This window comes from Pinus tabuliformis, chromosome X (assembly GCF_031772625.1).
Source record: "Pinus tabuliformis cultivar Carrire ecotype Pingquan chromosome X, CPIR1, whole genome shotgun sequence".
Classification (NCBI taxonomy): Eukaryota; Viridiplantae; Streptophyta; class Pinopsida; order Pinales; family Pinaceae; genus Pinus; species Pinus tabuliformis.
The window spans coordinates 1,606,351,453-1,606,375,684 of NC_142308.1; the positions used below are offsets into that span (position 1 = coordinate 1,606,351,453).

The 24,232-nt window shown below is 36.2% G+C and overlaps 1 protein-coding gene across 2 annotated transcripts; it reads right to left on the reverse strand.

Annotated features, from left to right (window-relative positions):
• Nucleotides 1-1,752: 1,752 nt before the first annotated feature.
• On the reverse strand, nt 1,753-23,984 carry LOC149146187 (uncharacterized). 2 transcript variants are annotated; one of them, XM_089446500.1, is made up of 3 exons: nt 21,166-23,984; nt 19,911-20,552; nt 1,753-1,914 (listed from the first exon to the last, which is right to left on the reverse strand). In XM_089446500.1, exon 1 carries the CDS (start codon nt 23,843-23,845, stop codon nt 21,185-21,187), a length of 2,661 nt encoding a protein of 886 aa, XP_089302626.1. In that variant the 5' UTR covers nt 23,846-23,984; the 3' UTR covers nt 1,753-1,914; nt 19,911-20,552; nt 21,166-21,184. The 2 variants fall into 2 exon arrangements, with proteins under 2 accessions (XP_089302626.1, XP_089302627.1); XM_089446501.1 differs by having other exon boundaries at nt 1,753-1,942.
• Between the last annotated feature and the right edge of the window lie 248 nt (nt 23,985-24,232).

Genomic DNA, 24,232 nt, shown 5'->3' on the forward strand with positions numbered 1-24,232 from the left:
TAACACATCTAGGACAAGTCAAGTGAATGAGAACCTTGGTGTCATCAAAGGGTGGATCATCCATGGCCATGCATCTTGAAATATCCCACCCAAACATCCAAAGGGATATATATAGTTTGTACAAAGTGCGGAAACCATACTTTACAACCTAATCAAGTTAGGTTGAATATACTTCTCAAAGATAAAATATATATATTCATCGACAAATCCATTAATTTCAGATCAAAAGCATTTTATTTAAAACCAAAGCCATTGACTTTAGCAAAATCCACACGTAATGCGCATACAAAACATATTAATATACAGGCAGAAACATCTAATGTGCCAAAGTCCATGTGCTTTAACTAAAATTGGAAGCTTATGAGATAAATTATATACGTTTGAGGAAAAAAATTGCGGTAACCTGTGGGTAGGACTAAAGCATGGATCCTGAAGGATAAAACATGTGCATAGCACTAAACCATGAGCCTTAAAACTAGTCGCAATGATTACAAAGTACTAGATAATCGATGCACATTAGCTTTTAACCTTGGAATGAAATTTGGGTAAATTCCATGCAATTGGCATCGAAGCATGAATTTATCTCATAAATTTCAACTTAGGATGTAGTGTATTCATACATTCATGGTTGAATCAAAAAATAATGGGTCAAATGCATGTACTTGAGGTGAAAGTTGTGATCTAAGACAATAAAAACAAAGAGAAGAAATGGCTTCTTGGTAGGTCTTGGCCTACCAACTCTGTACCCTAATCAAGGAGGTGGCAATCAAGTCATCGTACCTTATAAAATCCAACCTTGATTAACCTACTCATCATTCCCTTTTGGTGATATGAAGTTATTGTTCTCTGAAATTTAATACTGGTCCAAATTCTCAAAGAATGAGGAAAGCTGATCCCATGCTTCTTATTGATTGTTTAAAAAATTTTAGAACGCTATTGTTCAGAACTGTAGAAGCTAAAACACCAATGATCTCAATTTTAGTGGATGTTAGACATGAGACTGAAGAAGAAAACAATCAAGCAAAATCTGTGACAGTATGCATCAAAAGGTTCAAGACATTTTCCATCGCTCTCTAGGGTTGTCTAATTTATTATGAAGCTTCAATACCTATGGGTGCATGTATAGGTGCTGTTTAATTGAATTTCAGTCAATCAAACTCATTGATTCTGCATTAAAAAAATTCAAAAATATTTTGTTTCATTCTCCGAGCTATTTTAATTAATTATAAAGTTTGTAATGCCTGTGGGAGCATGTAAAGGGGGGGCTATTAATTGGATTTCAGCCATTTTAAAGCATCTAAAGGGGGAGCTATTAATTGGATTTCAGCCATTTTTATTTAAAATGGTTTTTCAGCGCCATTCACATCTGAATCATATGCTACCATTCATTTTTCCCTTGGAAGTTTAGACTGTATAATATAGCAAATATTGTTTTTCCCACTTTGCTTTTGCACTTTCAAATCACAAGTCCATGTACATTTTTCTTAGAATTTATAGCTCAATAAAACATCAATATGCCTTGTTTGGCTTATGCTTTTCTTCTTTTCCACTATCAAAGTGGTAAACTTTCTCACAATAATATAATTACAGTTTCCGAATAAATGACAACATCAGACTAGAGTACGGCATTCTCTGAACTCAATAATAACTTAATATTATTTCTCGTGCTTTTCTTTTCCACTATAAATTCAGACGGTATGAATTTAAACTGGATCAAACTAAAGGTTTTTCCTCCAGCTTTAGCTCTTCCGCTGCACCAGAGAGAGGATATGCATACAACTGAACTGAAATGGAACCAAGAACCCAGCTCTAGAAGCAATGAAATTTGGCACAGCAAAATGGCTATGCCATTAAAGTAAATAGTCATGTTTGGACACTGTCCTGTTCTACCCTGCCTACTTTAGAGCCCAACCGCTGCATGTACAAGAAAATATGATAGTACCTGTCAATCATCCAGGGAATAAATTTGCCAAAACAAATGTAAACCCAAAAACATCTATTCACGGCTGGGAAACTGAAATTTCCTAACATAACATGATCTGAATATGTAAAAAACTTCAGCCATGGCCTTGCTATACATGGGAACTGTGGTCTTTCTATACAATTAGAACAGCATTTAAAAAATCCAAGAATGTAATGTTAAAGTCACTAGTGCATACCCAAACCAGAAAGGTTCATAAAGAACTGCAGAATTTGACTATGTAAATGGTAGTATCATCATAAAGATTAAATCCACAAAAATGTCGAACAATATAGCTTGCAGAAGGAAACAGGAGTTCAGATGATAAGAGGAAAGCATGATCCTTTTATTGCTTGAATAAACTTGTATCAGGATTCAGAACCACTGCCTAACTTGTGTTAAAAAATTAATTAGGATCATCGACAAAGAAGAAATATAAATCAACAAGAACTTTTAAAGATATATCCATGATGATAGAGAATACAAAATCCTTTTATTAGCTCGAGAATACACAGTATCCAACTGATGTCTGGCTTATGCAAGATGAGGAATGGACAATACATTTCAATAGCCAGTTTCTGGCCAGTAAATTTTGATTTGCAGGAGCCCTTTCTAATATCATTGACTCACTAAGAAAGACTTCTAAGAAAGAGACTGCGAAGATATGAAGAAACTCCTCCCCAACAGAACGAAAGGAATTAGATTAGTATATAGACAACTAATATGCAATGGAAAAAGTACAAGGCCAACATAATAAATCACTTGTTTTCATGTCAGTGCACCAATGTTCATTACTCGTAAAGTACCCTTTGCAGAAGTAGACAAAGAGCGGAAATCATGTATGACACGATCATTATGACTGGAATGCACTGCATACAAAAACCTATGAGCTAAATGATGAGAAAAAAACACAACATGCAGCAATGAAAGCCCACAAGAAAGATAAGCTGGAATTCTCAAGGATAAACCTACACTCAAGTTTCAACAACCAGATTCCTACCTAACCAGAAATGCCCCAGGAGCACCCCTGGAAAATCGATCAAAGTTTCTGAAACAGATTCTGATAGGAAATGTCAGTGAAATGTTTCCATCCCATATCCATTTTCTGAAATGGCATTTTGGATTTCAGAGATGCCAAAAATGTCATTTCAGCCCCTTTCGCAAGGATTTATTTCAGGTGCACGGGCTCACATTTCCAGCAGAAATGTTCATATAAACATGCACAAAAATTGCCATTTACTTACTACCATTTGTTACCTTTCTCCTGCCTTGTAACATTTTTTTTCAAACCCACTTCTTTAAGTGCATAAAGATTTATCAACATGAATAATGGAGGTTACTCCATAACAATTTCAACATCAGCTAACATTTAGCATTTACTAATATTAGTGTTTTATAATTGTTTTTCCAAAGTAACTTGAAAAATATATGCAGATGGTAACTAGGCTTTTATGTGTCCATGTGGACTTATCCAGCAGTTCATGAAAAATATTTTGCAAAACGGTCGATGTAATTCATACAGTTATGAATGTCGCAGGAAGGTCTTTACTGGTTTTAACTTTTAAGCTTCTATCATTCATTAAATACGGTAAAAGAGCATTCTAAACAACTTGCAACCTTTGTCTCTATGTAAATTGCCATCAGAATTACAAACAACACATAATGCCCAGGAGAAAATTAAAACTCAATATCTGAATCTTCTACGTGATGACCTGATCATGTTATTGATTAGTCCCCTCCCATTGTGATGTTTATTTGTGTTTTAAACACTTAAAATTAATTGCCATGACAACAAACAGACAACAATATCGCACATTTGCAACTCAAGAACAGACAAAACAGTAACAAGGATGGACTATCTTTCTGCACTGCTTCAAACCAATCTTTAGTGAGAGTTAGATGCTTGGTTGCAAGGGCGCGGCTGAACAACAGCAAAATTAGAAAATATTAACTCATCCAATGTTCGGTTTAGCTATGAGGGTCTTTTATTTGTAATTTTGTTATGATTAAAAAAAATATATAAATAATAAAAATATAAATAATGATGATAATTGTAATAAGAGGCACGTCTAAATGGGACATGACCTTCCATGAAGAGGTACCTGCCTAGGGTATATAAGCAGGCACTCATTCTCATTCATACATTTTTAATATATATTTGTGTATCTTCAATGGAGATCTACATATTCCAAGTCTTCTGGAGTATTTGACTTAAGTACGAACTTTGTTCGTACCATTGGTATCAAAGTTGTTCAATCCTCTGGCCGCTCAACCGCTGTAGAGAACCAGTTTGATCCGGCCTTTGGTCATCGACTCTTCGTCAACTTCATTGCTATCACAATTTAAGCGTTTCGCTACACATTCTGGAGATTCTCCACACTGCTGACAGGCCTTTGACCATTAGAAGAATTTAAAAAAAAAAAGGAATTATTAAAAAATAAATAAAAAGAGTTAAAAATAAAAAATTATAAAAGAGTAACTCCTAAAAAAATTATAAAAAGAGGATTTTTAAAAAAGGGGCTATAAAATATATATAAGTTTGGAAAAAAAAATTATATTAAAAAAATAAAAATAAATAAATAAATAAAATAAAAAGAGAATATATGTGTGTGTGTGTCACGAAACTTCAAAGAACCTAGCGTTTCGAGCCATACCCATACCCGAAACTCTGAAACTTCGTTGAAACTCGGCCAAAACTCGACCATCATGTAATCGTCTATTAGAGTTAATATAGACTTGTTTTTCCTTTTAAATTGTCATCTATGGGTCTTATTCCCTTTTTTCTTGCAAGATAATGTGGTATTCACTTATTTATTTATATATATATTTTTATATAAAATATATGACATTTCGGTCGACGTTTCTAAACGTCCCATTTCGGAAACTCTGAAACGTTTTGGCGTTTCGTGCAACTTAGATATATATATATATATATATATATTAAAAAAAAAAAAGAGAAAGATAGTCATAAAAAAATTATTAGAAAAGTCAAAAAATAAAAATAAAAAATATTCTAAATAATTATATATATACATATATATATATAGATATAGATATATATACCGAAAGTCGTTTGACATTGTCAAGCAATACAACCCTGTCTATACGATTTTACCTGTGGACGTTGTGTAGTTCAAGCCGCTACCGACCCTACCGCTGAGACAACAGTTGAATTTTGCCCTCGCTCCAAGCTCCAACGGCAACAACGCTATTTTTTCCCTTCTCCAACATTGTTCGCTACATTGTTCCAATTGTATACACTATCATTCTTCCCTCCATTCTCAATTTTCCTTTTCTCTCGTGCCACCACCCCTTATTTTTCCACTCCACACTGCCATGTTGTACGGTCATGTCCGTAGTCGTACAGCCGTGACTCAATTTGTAGACTATCCATCTAGCGTTGACGTTTGTACATAATTCAAAGGGCTCATTAAAAGGAGGTTCATTTTTAAAAGTACATTGAACACAAAACAAAAAGTTTAATTAATTAATTACATTATATATCAAAAAGTTTAATTAATTAATTAAATTATATATCAAAAAGGGACATTTTTAAAAGATCAAATTATTGAAGGTTTTCCAAACTTTCAATTTAAACTCCGAAAGGCGTAATTAATTAAAAAGTTTTTATCATTGAGATATTACTTTTTATTAAAGTACAAATTATAAAAAAAAAGTGTGGATATACCTAAAGAATATTACCTATAAAAAGGGGCAACCAAAAGAAAAACTTTGATAAAGTATTATTAAAAAGGGGATATCAAAATAAAAGATGGAGTCTAAATTGGAATTGAAGGAAGGGAGATTTTTAGGGACCTTACGTTGCATTTCAGTGCTATGTTATTATTTCTATCTCTCCCATGGAAGGGAAATATTATATAAACTCTGGCCTTGATAACCAATTGGTGATTCCATAGTCAAATATAATTGAAAAATTAGATTGTAGGGATAGAAAACAATATGACATAACTGAACTACAATTAAACATTGGCGATTATACTTTTATATTGCAATTCTATGTTCGATCCCTGTGAGAAGATCAAGGTGACATTATTTTGGGTTCACCTTGGATGGAATCACTAGATCTTTCATCCTAAATATGAAAATGAAGTTTTTGACATTTTCATACAAAAAGAGAAAAATAACACTACAAGATGTGACATTAAAGCCGAATTTAGGAACACCAAAAGACATACTAGATATTTCAAAAGTAATTTTTCAAGAAGGTAAAAAAAAACTACAAAATATGCAAAATGAAATTGACAAAATCAATGCTACTAGAAATAAAGAAGTCCTTCGACTTAAGGACCATAGCGAAAAAAAATACTAACACATTTCAAGAAGCTTTAAAATGTCAAAAAGTCATTAAAAGACAAGTTAGAACAACTTACTCAAGAAGTATCGAAGTCTCCAGTCATAACAGTCCAAGTTGAAAATAAGGGAACAAATACCAATCCAGTTAATATCACAACTCACTAAGGAAAAACTAGTTGAAGTAAAGATGTACTCAGAAGTTGCGGTTCCAACAACAAAAGATTCAAGTGAAGGTCCAGAAATTAACCATGCAACTTCCATAGCTAAAGGTAATCAGGTACTTCAAATAAATAAAGAAAACGACACAAACAAGATAAGGGAAAATCAAATTATTAGAATCCCTTATCGACATCCAAATCACAAGAGTAGACAACTCAATCAAACTACATATTTAGAACATAAACAACAAATACTAATGTCAATGCAATCCACTCATGTGATAACAATTGATCACAAATTTTCAGTCACCACAAGATTCCACAAACAATTAATTTAGGATCGTTTGATCCCTTCTCAGTGCGACATTTTTGTTTATCACTTAAAGGATCATATCAACTTGTATCAACAAAGATGACAGTTCCGAGACGAAAAGACATTCGAAACAGAAAAAGAGATCAAGCCTTTTCATTAGCAAGCTTTGAGAACAAAGCTTTTTGAAGGGGAAGTAAATGTTATGAATAAAATATTTACAAATAATATAAATATAAATAATGACGATAATTGTAATAATTAGTTTATTAGTAATTAGTACTGAAGAGACATGTCTAAATGGATTATGACCTTCCATGAAGAGGTACCTGCCTAGGGTATATAAGCAAGCCCTCACTCTCATTTGTATCATCATTCTCATTCATACATTTTGAATATATATTCGTGTATATTCAATGGAGATATACATATTCCAAGTCTTCTAGAGTATTTGACTTCAGTGCGAACTTTGCTCGTACCAAATTTTCATCTCTAAAAATCATTTTTCCAGCCCAAAATGCATGTTGCAGAGCCTGAAACACTACAAAAAAATTATACATTTCCAGATCATTCCAGATCCCATGTTTTTCATATTAGATTTCAGAAACATTGTTTCAAGTTTATGGATACATAAGGGAAATGTTTTAGTGCCATTTCCAAGTCGTATGACTCATATCCCATCTTTATCAGAATCCAAAACAGGGAACAACATATTTCTCAGACATTTCCAGTAGAGGGAGAGAGAGAATCAACTGGACTGGAAACAGAGACATCATAGTGAACTCTGCCTTGAAGTAATGTGTTTGAACCAATTGGGTTAACCCACTAGGCTAGGAAAGATCACCCTAGTGCGGACTAAACTAGACTAAAACCAAAGACCTCAGAGTAAACTTTGCCTTGAAGCAGTGTGCTCAAGCCAATTAAATTAACCCACTAGGCTAGGGAAAAAATCTCTCTCTCTACTGGAAATGTTTCGGACATGTGTTGTTCCCTGTTTTGGATTCAGATACAGATGCAATACAAGCGAGAGAGAGATTTTTCCTAGCACAATGGGTTAACCCAATCAGTTTGAACACATTGATTCAAGGCAGAGCTCACAGTAAGGTTTCTAGTTCCAGTTGAGTTGAGTCTTGCTAGGTTACCAGCAATTATTATGGCTGGTGGTTGAGTCACCCTCCATACAGATATTTCAAGGAAGAGCAGGGAATCCCAACTCAAGAAGAGGATAAACTAGTTGAAGTAAAGATGTACTCAAAAGTTGCAGTTCCAGCAACAAAAGATTCAAGTGAAGATCCAGAAATTAACCATGCAACTTCCATAGCTAAAGGAAATCAGGTACTTCAAATAAATCAAGAAAACGACACAAACAAGATAAGGGAAAATCAAATCACTAGAATTCCTTATCAACATCCAAATCACGAGAGTAGACAACTCAATCAAGCTACGTATTTAGAACATAAACAACAAACTGATTTTCCGAAGAATACTAATGTCAGCGCAATCCACTCATGTGATAACAATTTATCACAAGCTTCCAGTCACCACAAGATTCCACAGAAGATTAATTTAAGATCGTTTGATCCCTTCTCAGTGCAACATTTTTGTTTATCACTTAGAGGATTAGATCAACTTGTATCAACAAAGATGACAGTTCCGAGACGAGAAGACATTCGAAACAGAAAAAGAGATCAAGCCTCTTCATCGGCAATCTTTGAGGACAGAGTTTTTTGAATGAAAAGTAAATGTTATGAATAAAATATATATAAACAATATAAATATAAATAACAATGATAATTGTAATAATTAGTTTATTAGTAATTAGTGCTGAAGAGGCATGTCTAAATGGGACATGACCTTCCATGAAGAGGTACCTGCCTAGGGTATATAAGCAGGGCCTCACTCTCATTTGTATCATCATTCTCATTCATACATTTTTAATATATATTCATGTACCTTCAATGGAAATCTACATATTCCAAGTATTTTGGAGTATCTGACTTAAGTACAAACTTTGTTCGTACCACATTTTCATCTCTAAAAATCATTTTTCCAGCCCAAAATGCATGTAGCAGAGCCTTAAACACTACAAAAAAATGATACATTTCCAAATCATTCCAAATCCCTTGTTTTTCATATTAGATTTCAGAAACATTGTTTTAGGGTTATGGATACAGCATGGAAATGTTTCAGTGCCATTTCCAAGTCGTGTGATCCATGTCCCCTCTGTATCAAAATCCAAAACAGGGAACATCATATTTCCCAAAAGTTTCCAATAGAGAGAGAGAGAGAGAGAGAATCAACTAGACTGGAAACAGAGACATCACAATGAACTCTACCTTGAAGCAGTGTGTTTGAACCAATTGGGTTAACCCACTAGGCTAGGAAAAATCACTCTAGTGGGACTACACTGGACTAAAACCAAAGACCTCAGAGTAAACTCTGCCTTGAAGCAGTGTGCTCAAACCAATTGAATTAACCCAATGGGTTAGCAAAAAAATCTCTCTCCACTGGAAATGTTTGGGACATGTTGTGTCCTGTTTTGGATTCTGATACAGATGCAATACAAGAGAGAGAGAGAGACAGAGAGATTTTCTAGCGCAATGGGTTAACCCAATTAGTTTAAACACACTGATTCAAGGCAGAGCTCACAGGTCTCTAGTTCCAGTTGAGTTGAGTCCTGCTAGGTTACCAGCAATTATTGTGGCTGGTGGTTGAGTCACCCTCCATACAAATATTTCAAGGAAGAGCAAGGAATCCCAAAGGGGTTTTCCTTTCTACTATGGAACAAATCTTATCAGATTGGAGCATGTGGTGCAAGGATGTTGTTGCTTTTTGACATTAATAAGATCAAACATCTTTTCTGAAGCAAAAAGTCATGTTTGACCTTATTAATGTCAAAAAGCAATAATATCCTTGCACCACATGCTCCAATCTGATAAGATTTGTTGCATAGTAGTTGCCCAGTGACCTCTATTCATGAGCCGACAATTTTTTGTCTAGATAAACCACATTGGAGACCCAATTTCCCTTACACAACGAATAAAAAGATGACACCGGAAACAAATAACCAATCTCATATTACAAAATCATAATTGTCAAAGCAACCAAAAAGAGGTCGAGCCATACACCCTGATGGGGGATAGGATATCTCTAAGCCAAAACACAATTCTCATGGCTACATGAATCTCCCCTATAGGGAAACCACACTAATTATAGATCTTAGGTTTTACATCGAAACTATATGCCCCTAGTTCAAGAGCGGATGACAATAGGTTCAAAAGGATTATTTTTCTTCTTCTCTAAGAAGGTTGGAACCTTATAATGTTTCCCACTGTCGAGGAGCCACTCTAAACCACTAAATATGACAAAGTGGGATGGACTAAAGCCTAGGACACCAAGCAAAGGGCCTAGGGCTCATGACTCATCTGAAATGGAACAAATGACCCCCCTAAGCATAGTCCCCAACTACTAAACCAAGACTTCCCATGTTAGCCTCATACTCACAATCAATAAGTCTAAAATAATAAAATTATGAAACCTGGAAAATATAAATCCTACTTGTCTTTGATGTGCTCATCAATTTTAGAATGGATTTGTTCCTAGTACTTGGGAGTTTGTTGAGGTCTAGTTGGTTGAGAGATTCTCTACAACTAGTTAGCCTCCTAAATTAATGTGTGGTCGAGTGATATTCACTCAACCAAGAGATTACATGTTCAAGATAAACAAACTATATCGAGACATAGCTTGATGTATATATATTGTATCATCATTCTTTGTGAATATACAATCAGGCTTAAAGCCTTTTCCACCATGTTTCTGTCTCTTGAATATTTATTTATTTTCATTAATTATCTTCAATTGGTATAAGAGCTTTAGGTGGAAGTTGGGTGAGTTTGTGCAGAGAAATACGCAAAAGCGTTGTTGATAATCTTTATGTTGAATTTGAGTCGAGTTGAGTCCAGTTTTTGCATAATCACAGCAATCATGTAACTAAGCATTGGATCTCTAAGAGAATGCAATGAACACATTCTCCTTTACAGTTGATGCATTGGGACTGTATTCGAATTGAGAAGGGGTCGCAGACCTTGTGCAAACCTTGACCCATGACATTGTGATATAGGCAAATTGGTTATCACTAGGATCCAAAGTGGATTGGCTCTCATTGAAAAGATTCAAAAAGAATTTGACGGAGGTCATCGCATGGTTTTAAGGTGAATCTGCAACATAAATTAGCTACCATTGAAATGATCCTGGAAAAATTGTGACCGATATGGTGAGGTTTCATCTCCAGTCGGTGAGGTTTGATCTCATCACAACCAAGCTAGGGAAACTGTGATTCAAAATCGTTTTTTGAATCTCTATTCCTTTGGAGTGAAGTTATTCAAGTTGTGAATTATCTTGCGTAGAGTGTAGAGCATTTTTAGTGTGGATTTGCAGCAAGCCTGGACACAGTGATGGAGTGAGAGGTTCAGTTTTCAAATGTGATTCTGTGGTGTAGCGTTTTGGGAGTTATTGTAGTCCAAGTGTGGGACAGAGTTGTGCGTGGATTATAAGAATGATTTGTGTGGATCCAATTCATTACTTTGTGAAATCAAACAGAGATGTTGTAAAAGTTTGTAGCTTGTGTGGATAGATACGTGTGTGACCAGTGTGGATTGTATAGATTGAGCAGCAAGGACTACGAGTGCCAAGGAGAGAATTCCAATGTAAGGTGGCCTTGCATAAAGAGGGTAGATCAGACCACACAGTGTATAAAGAAACCGAGGGTCTCAAGATTGCTGAAGTGTTGCCTACAATTTGAAGAATTGTGGCCCTATGTAGAATATTTGCATGCCAGCCTGAGCGAACAAGATTTGGACCTCGAAGATTTGTGTGAGTTAGTGGATTGTTGTGCGAGGAGTTGAGCCAACCTCACGTTGATTGATGGATGCTACAAAGTGTTGGACCGTGCAACAGTAATTGGAGTTGTTATTTGGTAAGTTCCTGGTCATACAACAAGTATTGTAGCCGATTTCTAATGTCGCTGCATTGATGGAATATTAAGGTGCCTGGTCATACAATAAGTTGGAGTCGAGATTTGAATGTCCAACGATGCAATTTCCTATAAAAGTGGTGTGGTGACCATTATTTTGAATTTGTTGGAGTTTTTTTATTTTGGTCTGATTAAGTGTAAGTTCTCCAGATTATAAAGTGCCACGATTTAGTTGTGCCACGATCGTGAGCCTTAAGGATTCGCTATTGTTCAAGCTTGGAGTCAAACACTGATGCCTGTGCTTGGAGTTGGTGGAGAAAGTCGGGCGTCAATATGAGCGTAGAACTGCTTTGAAAGTCTATTGGATGGGTTGGATGAGTTAGGTGAACATCTCACCTCTGATTTTTGCCATCGTAATCGATTTTCCCATTACGGCTTTGCATATGCCAACACACAAGGTTCACATTGAAGGGGAGAAATATTGCAAGAGTGTTTGGCATCTCAGCTTGGACGAAGCATTTAAGAACTTACAATCACTAAGTAAGGTTTTTACTTAACCTAAATAAAAGTGATCCTGCCTAGGTGATTAATGGGCACAGTATTATTTTATAAACCATGAGTCATTGAAGTGCTTGATAATGGTCCTTGATTATTTCTAGGTGGGTCTTCTACATTGGCACAATAATTTAATATATCATGTGTTGTTTTATAAACCAAGGGTTGAAAGAACTTTAACCATGTTCAAGATTGAAAAAAAAAAATTGTTTTATTGTATTCATTCTTCTTACATTTGAAAGATTTTTGGTGTCAAAAGTTCAAATTCTTGTAAATTTGGATTGTAAACTCATAGAAGTCAAGGGATGGTCCATGGAGAGTCACAAAGTCTAGTGTGAGTTTGAAGATCATGGTTATGAAATCAAGGTTGAAGTCATAATGTCAAGTGAGTGTATAAATGTATTAAGTTCAAACAAGAATTGATGTCAAAGTTAAGACTACGTTGGAATTGAAAGTCTTTGTAAGAATCTGATTCAAAGTCAAGTTGAAATCAATATGTTAATGTAATGAAGTCATCCAAAGTCAAAAGTTGGTTGTAATTGGGTGCATTCTCGGTTGAACCTGACACCCAAACTAATCATTAAGTCAAATTGATAGGGGGTTGTGTTCTTTCAAACTCATAATAAGTCATTTGAACTTGTTGTAAAATCATTAACTTGGGTGCATTTTCAGTGATAGCTGACACCATAAGCTTGTTAAAACAAAATCAAGTGAGCGTGAAAATCAAGCAAGTCTTGAAAGCGAGCGTGAAAATCAAGCAAGTGAGCGTGAGTTCAAGCGAGCGAGTTCAAATAAAGCAAAGTATTCAATACGCAGCAACCAATAAAAATATTCCATGATACTACCTCTTGGGGGTTTAGCCCAAAAACTGGGGTCTTTACCATCAAAGACAAATATCTCTCAAACCAGAAAGCCTCTTTGGGCGTGCCACATAACATCGAAAACATCTCGACGAAGAGAATCCAATGATATGGATCTCTGAGACAAAAACAATGATAAGTTTCTCCAAAAAACGTCGACAAAATCAAGGTATGTCCTCAGTCCAAGGAACCCAAACCCTAGGACTAAGGTTTTCAACCATCTAACAGTGGCGCTGCCAACTTTATGTAATCTAGACAATTACTAAGAAGCATTCATTATCAATTTGACATCAATGACTAGTGTTTCAGTCAAAGTCAAACCCTAGGGTTGACAGCAATGACAACACCATCCAACACCGCGAACCCCACGGAATGTAATTTTGTGAGTTTTGAAGGGATTTTGCGGGAAACTTGGGGTTGTTTCTCCCCAAAAACAAGCCCTCCATGAAAAGCATACCTCCCTTCTCATTTTCCTCACACATCTCAACCCTAACAATGATGAAAATCAATGGTAATGTTAAATTCTTTAAGACATCCTTTTACTTAAATTTTTAACATTACCATGAAATGACTCAACATGTTTGAGAGTGGTTTCATCCTCATTGGATTTCATATGGAGAAACTAAAATTTTAGATTTCACTCAAAATCCAGCAGACTTGATGTTTTTCAAGATTTCAAGGTTTGGGGAATTGCAATGTTTCCATTTGATTCTCTCATGTGTGACGATACGAGATTGGCATTTAATCAAGAGCATGAAGCCCTTTAAGTACCTTGACGTTGGTGGCATTGATTGTTGAACTCTGTTGATGTTGATGGCATTGATTGTTTAACTCCTCTACCATGGCTTTAACAAAAATGTACCCGTCACCCAAAGGAAAATAATTGGTTAGGCATGCTAAGTTTTTTCTACCATATTATAAGGTTGAGGAGATGAACCCTTCACTCAATCCAAATCATTGGTTAGACATGTTAAACTTTTTCAATTTCTATCATATGATAAGGTTGAGCAATCCAAATCTGAAAACATCGAGCTAGATTATGTTTATGTATCTCTTGTTGATGATCCCATTTCTAAGAGCATTGAATCAATGATGAGTTTCATGAGTGATCAAGTTGATCGGTGATTTGTAGTTTTGATGTCTAGTTTCGTTATTGCTACTACCACTACTACCGAGGTTGCAGAGGAGTCTTAGGAGTCATCAAACTCTAAGCCAAATTATTTATGTAGCTAATGTTGATCCCATGTCTAGTAGTGGTGATGAGTTTGATCATGATGAGGAGTGATCATGTTGATCACTGATATGTAGACTTGTAGTAGGTCAGTGGCCCCATAGCTTGTAGCATTGTTTTTGGACTCCAGAAGCCATTTAGAGCCTCACTGATTATGTAGTTTTTTGCTAATATGTATTGCACTCGGTGTCATTTTGATATATTCACCTTTGCATGGTATATAGATGAGCAAACTTTGCATATTTTGTCATTATTGGTTTAGAATCATGGTTTTAAATCTTAAAAATAGTTTTTTTCATTAAATTTAATTATTTTATGTATTTGTTTAAATACCAATTCATTGAGATCTGACTAGTCCGGGTTTTCTGGTTCCAGTTTGAAAACCAGTTTTATTTCATGTGGTATCCATGTTTAAAAACATAAGCTTGACTAAGGTCCACTGTTTGAAGGTTGCAAATTACACAAATAACATTGACAATAGAACTTAACATACAGTGATTTGACTTGACATATAAGTGAGAGGATTACATGACTTTGACATGACCTATTGACTTGATTCATATATTGGAACAATCAGTTTACGCTTAGAGTCGACAATTGTTTTGACTTTGACAATTAGTCTTGATCTTAAAATGGTGATCTTGGGCCCGTCAAGAAAGTTGTAACATGATGTGATGCATTGATATGGCAACAGTTCTTGTGTATCTATAGACTTGACATGTAGACATAACAAGTGATTTGACACTTTGACTTTGACTTGATGTCAATAGAACTATGATGAATATGATTTGACATACAAGAAAGTTGTAACATGATGTGATGCACTGATATGACAGCAGTTCTTGTGTATCTATAGACTTGACACGTAGACATAACAAGTGATTTGACACTTTGACTTTGACTTGATGTCAATAGAACTATGATGAATATGATTTGACACACTGACACACTACCTTGATCTGACCCTATGTTACTTGGGAGCGGGAGCCGGAGCGAAAACGGGAGCGGGAGCGACCATTCTCAAAAGCTCCCAGTTTGGGAGCGAATCCCGGAGCGATTTTTTAAAAATATATATATTTTTTATATTTTTTAATTTTTGATACATATATGTCAACAAAAACATGTAGAATGATGAATTAGATATAAAAAAACATAAAAAAAACATAGATTGAACCATATAACAACAATCATCTAGAAGTTATAATCTTCATCAACCACGTCCACAAGTTAGTAACATAACATACAACATATTGAGTCTCATGATTCATCAATCTTAAAGTTTCAAGCTTTCAAAATTCAATATATAACATTTATCATCATTGATCACCAAAGTTGTACTTGTAAGCTAAGTTAACCATTACAACAAATAATATCTAACATGAAATGAAATCTTATAAAATGAAATGAAATGAAACAACTTTCAACTTTCATGAAGCATCATATTCATAATTCATTACTAATGAGTTATAATTGCCAACTTCAAACTTAAATTGTCATATATTGTTTACATAAATATCATAATAAATATGAAAGAGTCAATAGTTATAAAAGCTACTAGAAAGTAGAAAAGAGAAGTAAATCTATTATCTATTTCTTATGCTTGGGCCTCTTGCCACCACGAGAAATGTCTAATTTTTTAGTCTTGTTGCAAAATCAGGATCTTTGTCATTAATATCACCCTCCAAGCATTAATATCCAGAGGTATCTTTGTCATTACCTTTGTATCTGTATAGGGATCTTTGTCATTAATATCACCCTCTAAGCATTAACATAAGATAGAAAAAGCATAGCATGTCAAGTCAAGATTTTGTTTGAGTGATGCGTACATTTTTAGGAGGGTCATGATAGAGGAGTTCGACAACCAATGTCACTAACATCAAGGTACATAGAGGGATTGGTGCTCTTAATTAAATACGAGTTCCATATCCTAATACATGACAAAATTCAATGGAAACATTGCAATCCCCCAATCCTGAAATCCTGAAAAACTGATAAGTCTGCTGGATTTTGAATGAAATCTAAAATTCTACTTTCTCCATATGAAATCCAATGAGGACGAAACCACTCTCAAACATCCTGAGTCATTTCTTCATTTTCATCCTTTTACTTTAAGAATTTAACATTACCATGAATAGCATATCAATACTAGGGCCTAGATTTGATCATTAAGCTGCCCCACTCAAAAACTATTTGTTTCTTTCAAAAAAAATTGCATTTCGAACATTACTACAAAAAAAAAAAGCAAAAAAAGGCAAAACGCTCCCGAAAAGGCAGGGAGTGAAAAAAAATTTAGGGAACGCACTCCCGACCCGCTCCCAAGTCGCTCTCGCCCGGAGCGCGGATTGGGAGCGGGAGCGAGGGGGGGGTGCTCCCCTGCAACATAGATCTGACCTTTGGACTGTAGTGATTGTGATAACCTAGAGTTCATACTAGATGTCTTGTAGTAAGTGACATAATTGTGACCTTACAGGGCAGCGAGTCTTTGAGAACAATATCATCTTGTTGTACAGTTTATTGACGTGAAAATGGACAGCAGTATATGATCACTGATCAGTGATCAACAATGAAACAACATATGCCAGTAGCTCTCTGAAGACATAGCTTGAGAGCATTGGTTGCAAGTATTAGGGATGACCTGAAGCATCTTGGTTTGTGCCATCATTTGATAAGCAGTGCCAATTATTTGCAGCAGCATGAGCAATTTGGTACATTGAGGCAGTATGATATGTTGACTATCTCATGAGCATATGATGATTATCCTTACATGAGCAGTGCAGTATAGTGACTATTGCAGGTTGATTTGTTTTGGTACAACTTGGACAGCGATTAGTTGGATAACATTGTGCAGTGATCACTAGTTGGACAGTGTAGTGATCAGATTGAGCAGGGTTGGGAAGTTTGAGCAGGATTGTACAGTGTGATCAGCTAAGTCACAGGACACGTCCTCCAAGGTCCCGTGTCCCGTATTTTACGCGTCGGACACGAAAACGGCCCTAAAACGTGTCGAAAACGTTTTTCATCGTGTCCTGTAAAATGTAAAACGTATTCGCCGGTTTTCGTCGTGTCCTGCATCTGGAAAACACATATTCCGTTGATAGAAAACGTTGTTTGCATAAGCTGCAATTTTTTTTGAAAGAAACAAATAATTTTTGAGTGGGGCAGCTTAATGATCAAGTCTAAGCCCTAGTATCGATATGCTATTCATGGTAATGTTAAATTCTTAAAGTAAAAGTGACATTCTCCTTAATCTTCATTTTCATCCTTTTACTTAAATTTTTAACATTACCATGAAATGACTCAGGATGTTTGAGAGTGGTTCCGGCCTCATTAGATTTCATATGGAGAAAGTAGAATTTTAGATTTCATTCAAAATGCAGCAGACTTATCAGTTTTTCAGGGTTTCAGGATTGGGAGATTGTAATGTTTCCAGGTGACACCACCTGCCTAGGCTACCCCTGCCCCCAGTAGAGGACGTGGTCTACCTCCTATAGCTCCTACTTCTAGTTCTTCAGCTTCTAGAGCATAGCAAACTCCACTGCCAACTCCACCAGCATCAGCATCTACATCTAGAGGGAAAGGGAAAGCTGTGGCATTTTCTTGCAATAGGGGTAGAGGAAATCAATAGGATTAGACTTTAGTTATTTTCTTATGTGCTTGTAAGTTGTACATGAACAATGAACATTGAATATTCAAGAATCAAGACCAAGCATATCACATTCTAATTTCTAAATAGTAAATTTTGATTCTATTTTTTTTTTAAAGTGAACTATGAACTTTGAGAAGTAATTATATTTTAATTTGATTAGATAAGCTGCAACCTGCAATTTAATATGGATAAAAAACTATATTTCGGTATATATATATATATATATATATTATTAAATATATATAAAACGTGTCCCCCGTGTCCTGTTTCCAGGTCGCTGTGTTTCGTATTGAATACTCGTATTTACGTGTCCTCCGTGTCTCGTGTCCTCGTGTCATGTGACTTAGGTGATCAGCAGTGCAGCTGTAGGACTTGCCAGGATATTCACATTGAGTAGAGCAGCGTTCTCTTATATACTATCTTCTTATATTGATTCAGGGCACAGGGGGATCCAGTCTGAAAATTGTGAAACATGGTCTGTCGACTCTTCAAGGTGGCAGGGTGGTGCAAGGCAGGTGATTAGAGTCACCTTCAGCTTGTGACCTGAGAACACCTCAGGGCAACAGGGTAGTGCTAGGGCAGGTCGTAGCCTGCATAGGGCATTGGGGCGTCCTTTCAGTTGGGGCTGATAAACTACAGGGCGACAAAGCATCCTTCCAACAATTGCTGGTAAACAAAGAGTTGGGGCACTCATCAGGCTGTGGCCTAACTTACAGGGCGTTGGGGTGCCCTTCCAGTTGCGGCAGATTATTAGGGTTAGTAGCGTCCTACAGATTGTAGCCTATGAATTAGGGGGTTGGAGCCTCCTTCAGTTGTAGCTAAAAATTTGATGTAAGTACTTTTCTTTTAAAGAGGAGGAGAAGACAATTACCAAGAAGAATTCAGTGGTTTTTAACCCGGAGGGAGGTTTGCACCTAAAAATCTCCATGTCCACTATTTTATCTTTCTGCATTGTTGTATGGTATTGTCTACCATTGATTACTGTTTATGATTATCTAAAGAAGAATTATAATAATCACTGAAGATTAACTAATGCTCTGAATAAAGATTAAAAAGTGCTAATTGGTAAGAAATACTGATTCACCCTCTCCCCCCCTCTTTGTATTTTCAACAATAATGAGGAACACTGCTACTGTAGAACATGGACATATTCACATATCAATGATATCGGGGATGCCAATCTAATTTCCTAATGCTAATTGGTTATATAAAACAATTACTGCCTACATCATGATAGAAAATGTTACATTTACTGCCTGCATCATGATAGAAAATGCCAGTCAAGGTCTGTGTATGTTGAATAAACACATATAACAAGAGATATAACGAGGAACACTGCTACTGTAGGACATAGACATATTCACATATCAATGATATCGGAGGTGCCAATCTAATTTCCTAATGCTAATTGGTTATATAAAACATTTACTGCCTGCATCATGATAGAAAATGTCGCCAGTCAAGGTCTGTGTATGCTGAATAAACAAATATAACATGAGATATAATGAGGAACACTGCTACTGCAGAACATGGACATATTCACATATCAATGATATTGGAGATGCCAATCTAATTTCCTCGTGGTAATTGGTTGTATAAAACATTTACTGACCGCGTCATGATAGAAAATGCCACCAGTCAAGGTCCGTGTATGTTGAATAAACAAATATAATATGAGATATAACTATTGAAGGACAATACATAACCGGGAAAGAGTTTTAAGAACCAAAGAGAATTAGTGTTCAATAAAAGTAAGTGTTTCCCCAAAACTGTATTAATCTTCAATTGAATTAGTGGAATTTGCAATTTCCAAAAAACAAGTATATCAGGGATGTGACCAAGGAACAGGACAAAAATAGCAACAGGAAAAAAATAGGAACAATTAAAATTTGTTGAAGGCTCACCTTTCTTTTTCTGGTAGATCGTTGTGCTTTCAGGTGTTTTGGTAACAAATGTCCCATTCATAGTTTTCTGTCTCTAAAACCTGTTCCTCCAATTACTTTGAGTATCACTTTTCAATCCCTGCCAAACTTGCGAGTCAGAAGGCATCCTTTGTAAAATTTTGATAAAATACCACTTCCTCAAGCTGCCTTTCCAGCTCATTCTTTTCCTTTCTGCTCAGGCAGCACTGATAAGTTTTGCATTCCAGAAATTCTTACACTTTCCTTTGGAGTCTTGCATAAGCTCTGAATATCTCCAAAGTTTCCACTTTTACTACTCAAAATCAGTCCAGTCTCCCTGTCCACTTCCATAATTATGCTAATAAAAAGTGCTCCAATCTCCTCTTCCATTTCCATCTAAGAAGATGTTACTCCCAAGTACGTGTTTTCTCCCCCAGCAAGCAGAAGAGGGGTAAGGATTTTTGTAAGACAGTATATAATTGAATAGAAGAATGCAAGTTAGATGGAGAATTCAATTAATCTCAATACAATTGCAGCATCATTGAACCTGCATTCAAACAGAATCTCATCTTTCATAAATTGACCTGAAGTTCACTTGGCCTGTCATCAAATAACAAGCCTGATACTTCTTCCTGAATTCTAGCCCTGAAAAAATAACAGCGAGATTGTCATTACTGAGAAGATTTGGGCATGGCTAGATAACAATTGTAAATTTATCAGCAGAATAATTTAAACTTGTAGCTAGCAAATAACTGCGAACTTGTTGCTAGAAAATAACTGCAAACAGTTTCTGTCACTACATAATTTATACTACCTGAATCTGAAAATCAAGGTAACAACGAACAATGTCTAAGGTCAATATTAAAACTACAAAATGGGGACGATACATTGACTATACTTTAGGGAGAAGAAACTTAAACAAGAAAAGTGCAAGACATAAAGGTCAAGAAAAGGCTAAATATTACATCTTGGCAGAATGAACAACTGCAAATTTAAAAGGTCAGCAAAAATGTTGTAATTGAAAGTTATGGAAAGGTTGAGCAGACTGACAGACTTCCAATATTAAAAGATAAGAACGGAATTTGGAAATATAGATTTAAAAGGTCAGCAATGACTTTTCATAAATGTCTCCTCAATAACTGAGTCTGAAAGAAATTATGGACTAATACAATGTAGATCCCTCTCTCAATGTATAAAAGGAGGAAAATATATTTTAATTAGAAACACAACTAATAATTAAAAGAAAAGGTGTATAAACCTCGTTTCATGCTTCTGAATCAAGATGTATGTACACCTCCTTGTTCCTTTTGCAATTTTTCTTTGTCGTTATTGTAAGCATTACTGGCATCATCCTGATTGCAACCATCAACAAATAATGCAGATGTGAAATGACTAGGAACGAAGCCCCTGTCCACCATTTCCTGAGATAGCACGTTTGCCTCCTGTTCTTTTCCTGACTTCATAAGACTATTAATTATTGTTGTGTAGGTAACTTTGTCCATCACGATATCTTTGCATACCATTTCATCACATAGGTTGAAAGCATTCTTAAAACTTCCTTCCTTGCAAAATCCATTAATCAGTGCATTGTAAGTAAAGGTGTCTGGAACAATACCCTTTCCCACCATTTCATTTAACAGCTTTACAGCCGCCTGTAGATTGCCTTCTTTGCAATGAGCATCAATTAAGATCGTATAAGTAATATTGTTTGGAACCAGGCCCCAGTCTTGCATTTCTTTCAAGATATCTTGTGCATCCTTCATCCTGCCACATTTGCAATAGCCATGGATAAGAGTAGTATAGATCACAATATTAGGAGACAAACCCTTGTTCAACATTTCGTTGAAGAGAGATGTTGCTTTCTCCATCTGACCTGTGCTGCATAGACCATGAACAAGGGCAGAATACGTTACAACATTTGGGATGACCCCATTTTTCACCATTTCATCCTTAAGCCTGAAAGCCTCCTCCAGATTTCCATCCCTGCAATGCCTATCAATCAGTGTGTTATACGTAAAGCCATTTGGTACCAGATCAATGTCAATCATCTCCTTAAAGAGCCTGTTTGCCTCCTTTATATTACCTAATTTGCAATGACCATCTATCAATGTGCTGTAAGTAACAACGTCAGGCATCAAATTCTTCTCCAACATTTCCTTCAAAAGCATTATTGCCTCGTGCATCTTACCTGATTTGCAAAGCCCATGAATAAGAGCATTGTAAGTTAAAATATCTGGGGCAATATGCCTTTCAATCATGTCGTCTTTCACTGCAAATGCCCTTGAGGTGTTGCCCTCTTTGCAATATGCATCAATAAGAGTATTGTAAGTAACATCATCGGGAGAAAGGCCCCTTGCTAGCAGATCTTGAAAAAGTCCGTCTGCCTCCTGAATTTTACTTGCTTTGCAAAGACCATGAAGAAGTGCATTAAAAGTTACAATGCTTGGAAAAAACCCCTTTCTTAACATTATATCATGTAAACCCAATGCTTCCTCTGCATTGCCTGATTTACAGAGTCTACCAACCAGCACCGTATAAATTGAATCATTAGGCGTCAAATCCTTACACACCATTTCCTTAAAAAGTCTAACAGCTTTTTGCACCTGACCTACCTTGCAAAGCGTGTTAATAACTAGATTAAACAAACGAGCATCTATAACCAAATCTCTACTTAACATTTCCTCCAAAAGGCAATATGCCTGCATTACCTCTCCTGCTTTGCATAGCCCTTGCATAAGCACACTGTAAGTGACCGAATTCGGCTCGATGCCCTTTAAAGCCATCTCGTCTCTTAGTCTAAGAGCCTCTGCAATATTTCCCTCATTACAATAACCATCAATTAAGGTATTATAAGTCACTGTATTGGGCATCAATCCATTGCCTGACATTTCTTGAACTAGTGAACTGGCCTTCTCAAGGTCTCTAGCCTTACAGAGACCATTAATCAGAACACTGTATGTAACAACATTAGGAGTAAAGCCTCTAGAGCACATTTTCTCTTTATAATCGAAGGCTTGATCAAGGCAGTTCTTTTTACACAGGCCATCGATGAGGATATTGTAAGTAACAACAGTAGGCGAACAGCCACTCTTCTCCATTTTCACAAAGATATCCATTGCCTCTTCAATTTTTCCTTCCTTGCAGCAAGCATTAATCATGGTACTAAAGGTATAGACATCCGGTTTGATCCCGCCCAGAAGCATTTCTTCATATATCCTCCAGACCAAGCTTATAGTTTTCGATTTTAACAGGCCACTAAGAAGACTGTTACAGCTACGCAGAGAAGGTGTTAGTCCATGTCTTCTTATCAAGAAGAAAACGTCGACACCATGTTGGATCATTCTTGTCTGTAAATAAATATGAATTAATAAATCGAAAACCTTAACCGAGGAAGAACATGTCTCGTATGTCCCAATCAAGCTGTCAACAATTTCTGCATGCCTGCGCCCGTTCCCATGCGTTTTCATTACGCTTTTGGGCAGTGTCAAGGTCGGTATACTTCCTTCAATTAGTTGATGTAAAATCGACCTGGCGGGACCAAGTATATTTTCCCTTACCAGAAAATGTATTAGAACACAACAAGATTTTATGTTGTAATAGAAACCCTCTTGTTGGCCCGCCCATCTGAAGAACTGAAGAGCCATTCTAGGGTCAATGGAGGTCTGAGTTTTCACTAGAATCTGATCAATATGATGAGGTTTCAATCTGGGTAATATTTCATGGTTTTTATTGAAATCTAGGCGGTGCTGTGACAGTAATTCACATACCTTACACACTATTTCTTCGTCTTCTTCTTCGGCTTTCCTGTCTGTGAATGCCAGGACTGAAGAGTCACGGGAATTAGTTTTTGTGTTGTTTGCTCTTGTTATTACGATCCTGCTCCTGCTGATGTTGCCCTGTATTGAATTGTTGTATACAGGCTTCAATCTAGCCGCCATTGCTAGGGTTCTGAAGGCCTTGAGATTACTGAGGATATATCCAGTATTAATACCCCGTTTGGTCTATGGCAACTTATAGGTCACCTCCCAAGAAGACTCCAGAGAACCAAAATATTCCAACAATCCGAACGAGATCTGATGGCACTTTGAAGACAGCAAGCAAGCAGGTCGGCCACCGAAGCTAAAGGACGCAGAGAGGTGAGGGGCTGAAACGGCAATAAACTAATCAAATATTGGGTGTTCAGCCCACTTTGTAGCGTAACAGCAGAAAGTGAGCTTGAGGTTTTGCAACGTTGACGGTCTCTGGTTCACAAACCAACGGGTGGTGGTGGTCACTGTGAACTACAACGCCCAACATGACAATGAGGGCGCGGGCTATAGTAGTTA

Coding starts and splice junctions, on each gene's coding strand:
- LOC149146187 (XM_089446500.1), bottom strand. CDS start 23,845: ATGGCGGCTAGATTGAAGCCTGTATACAACAATTCAATACAGGGCAAC.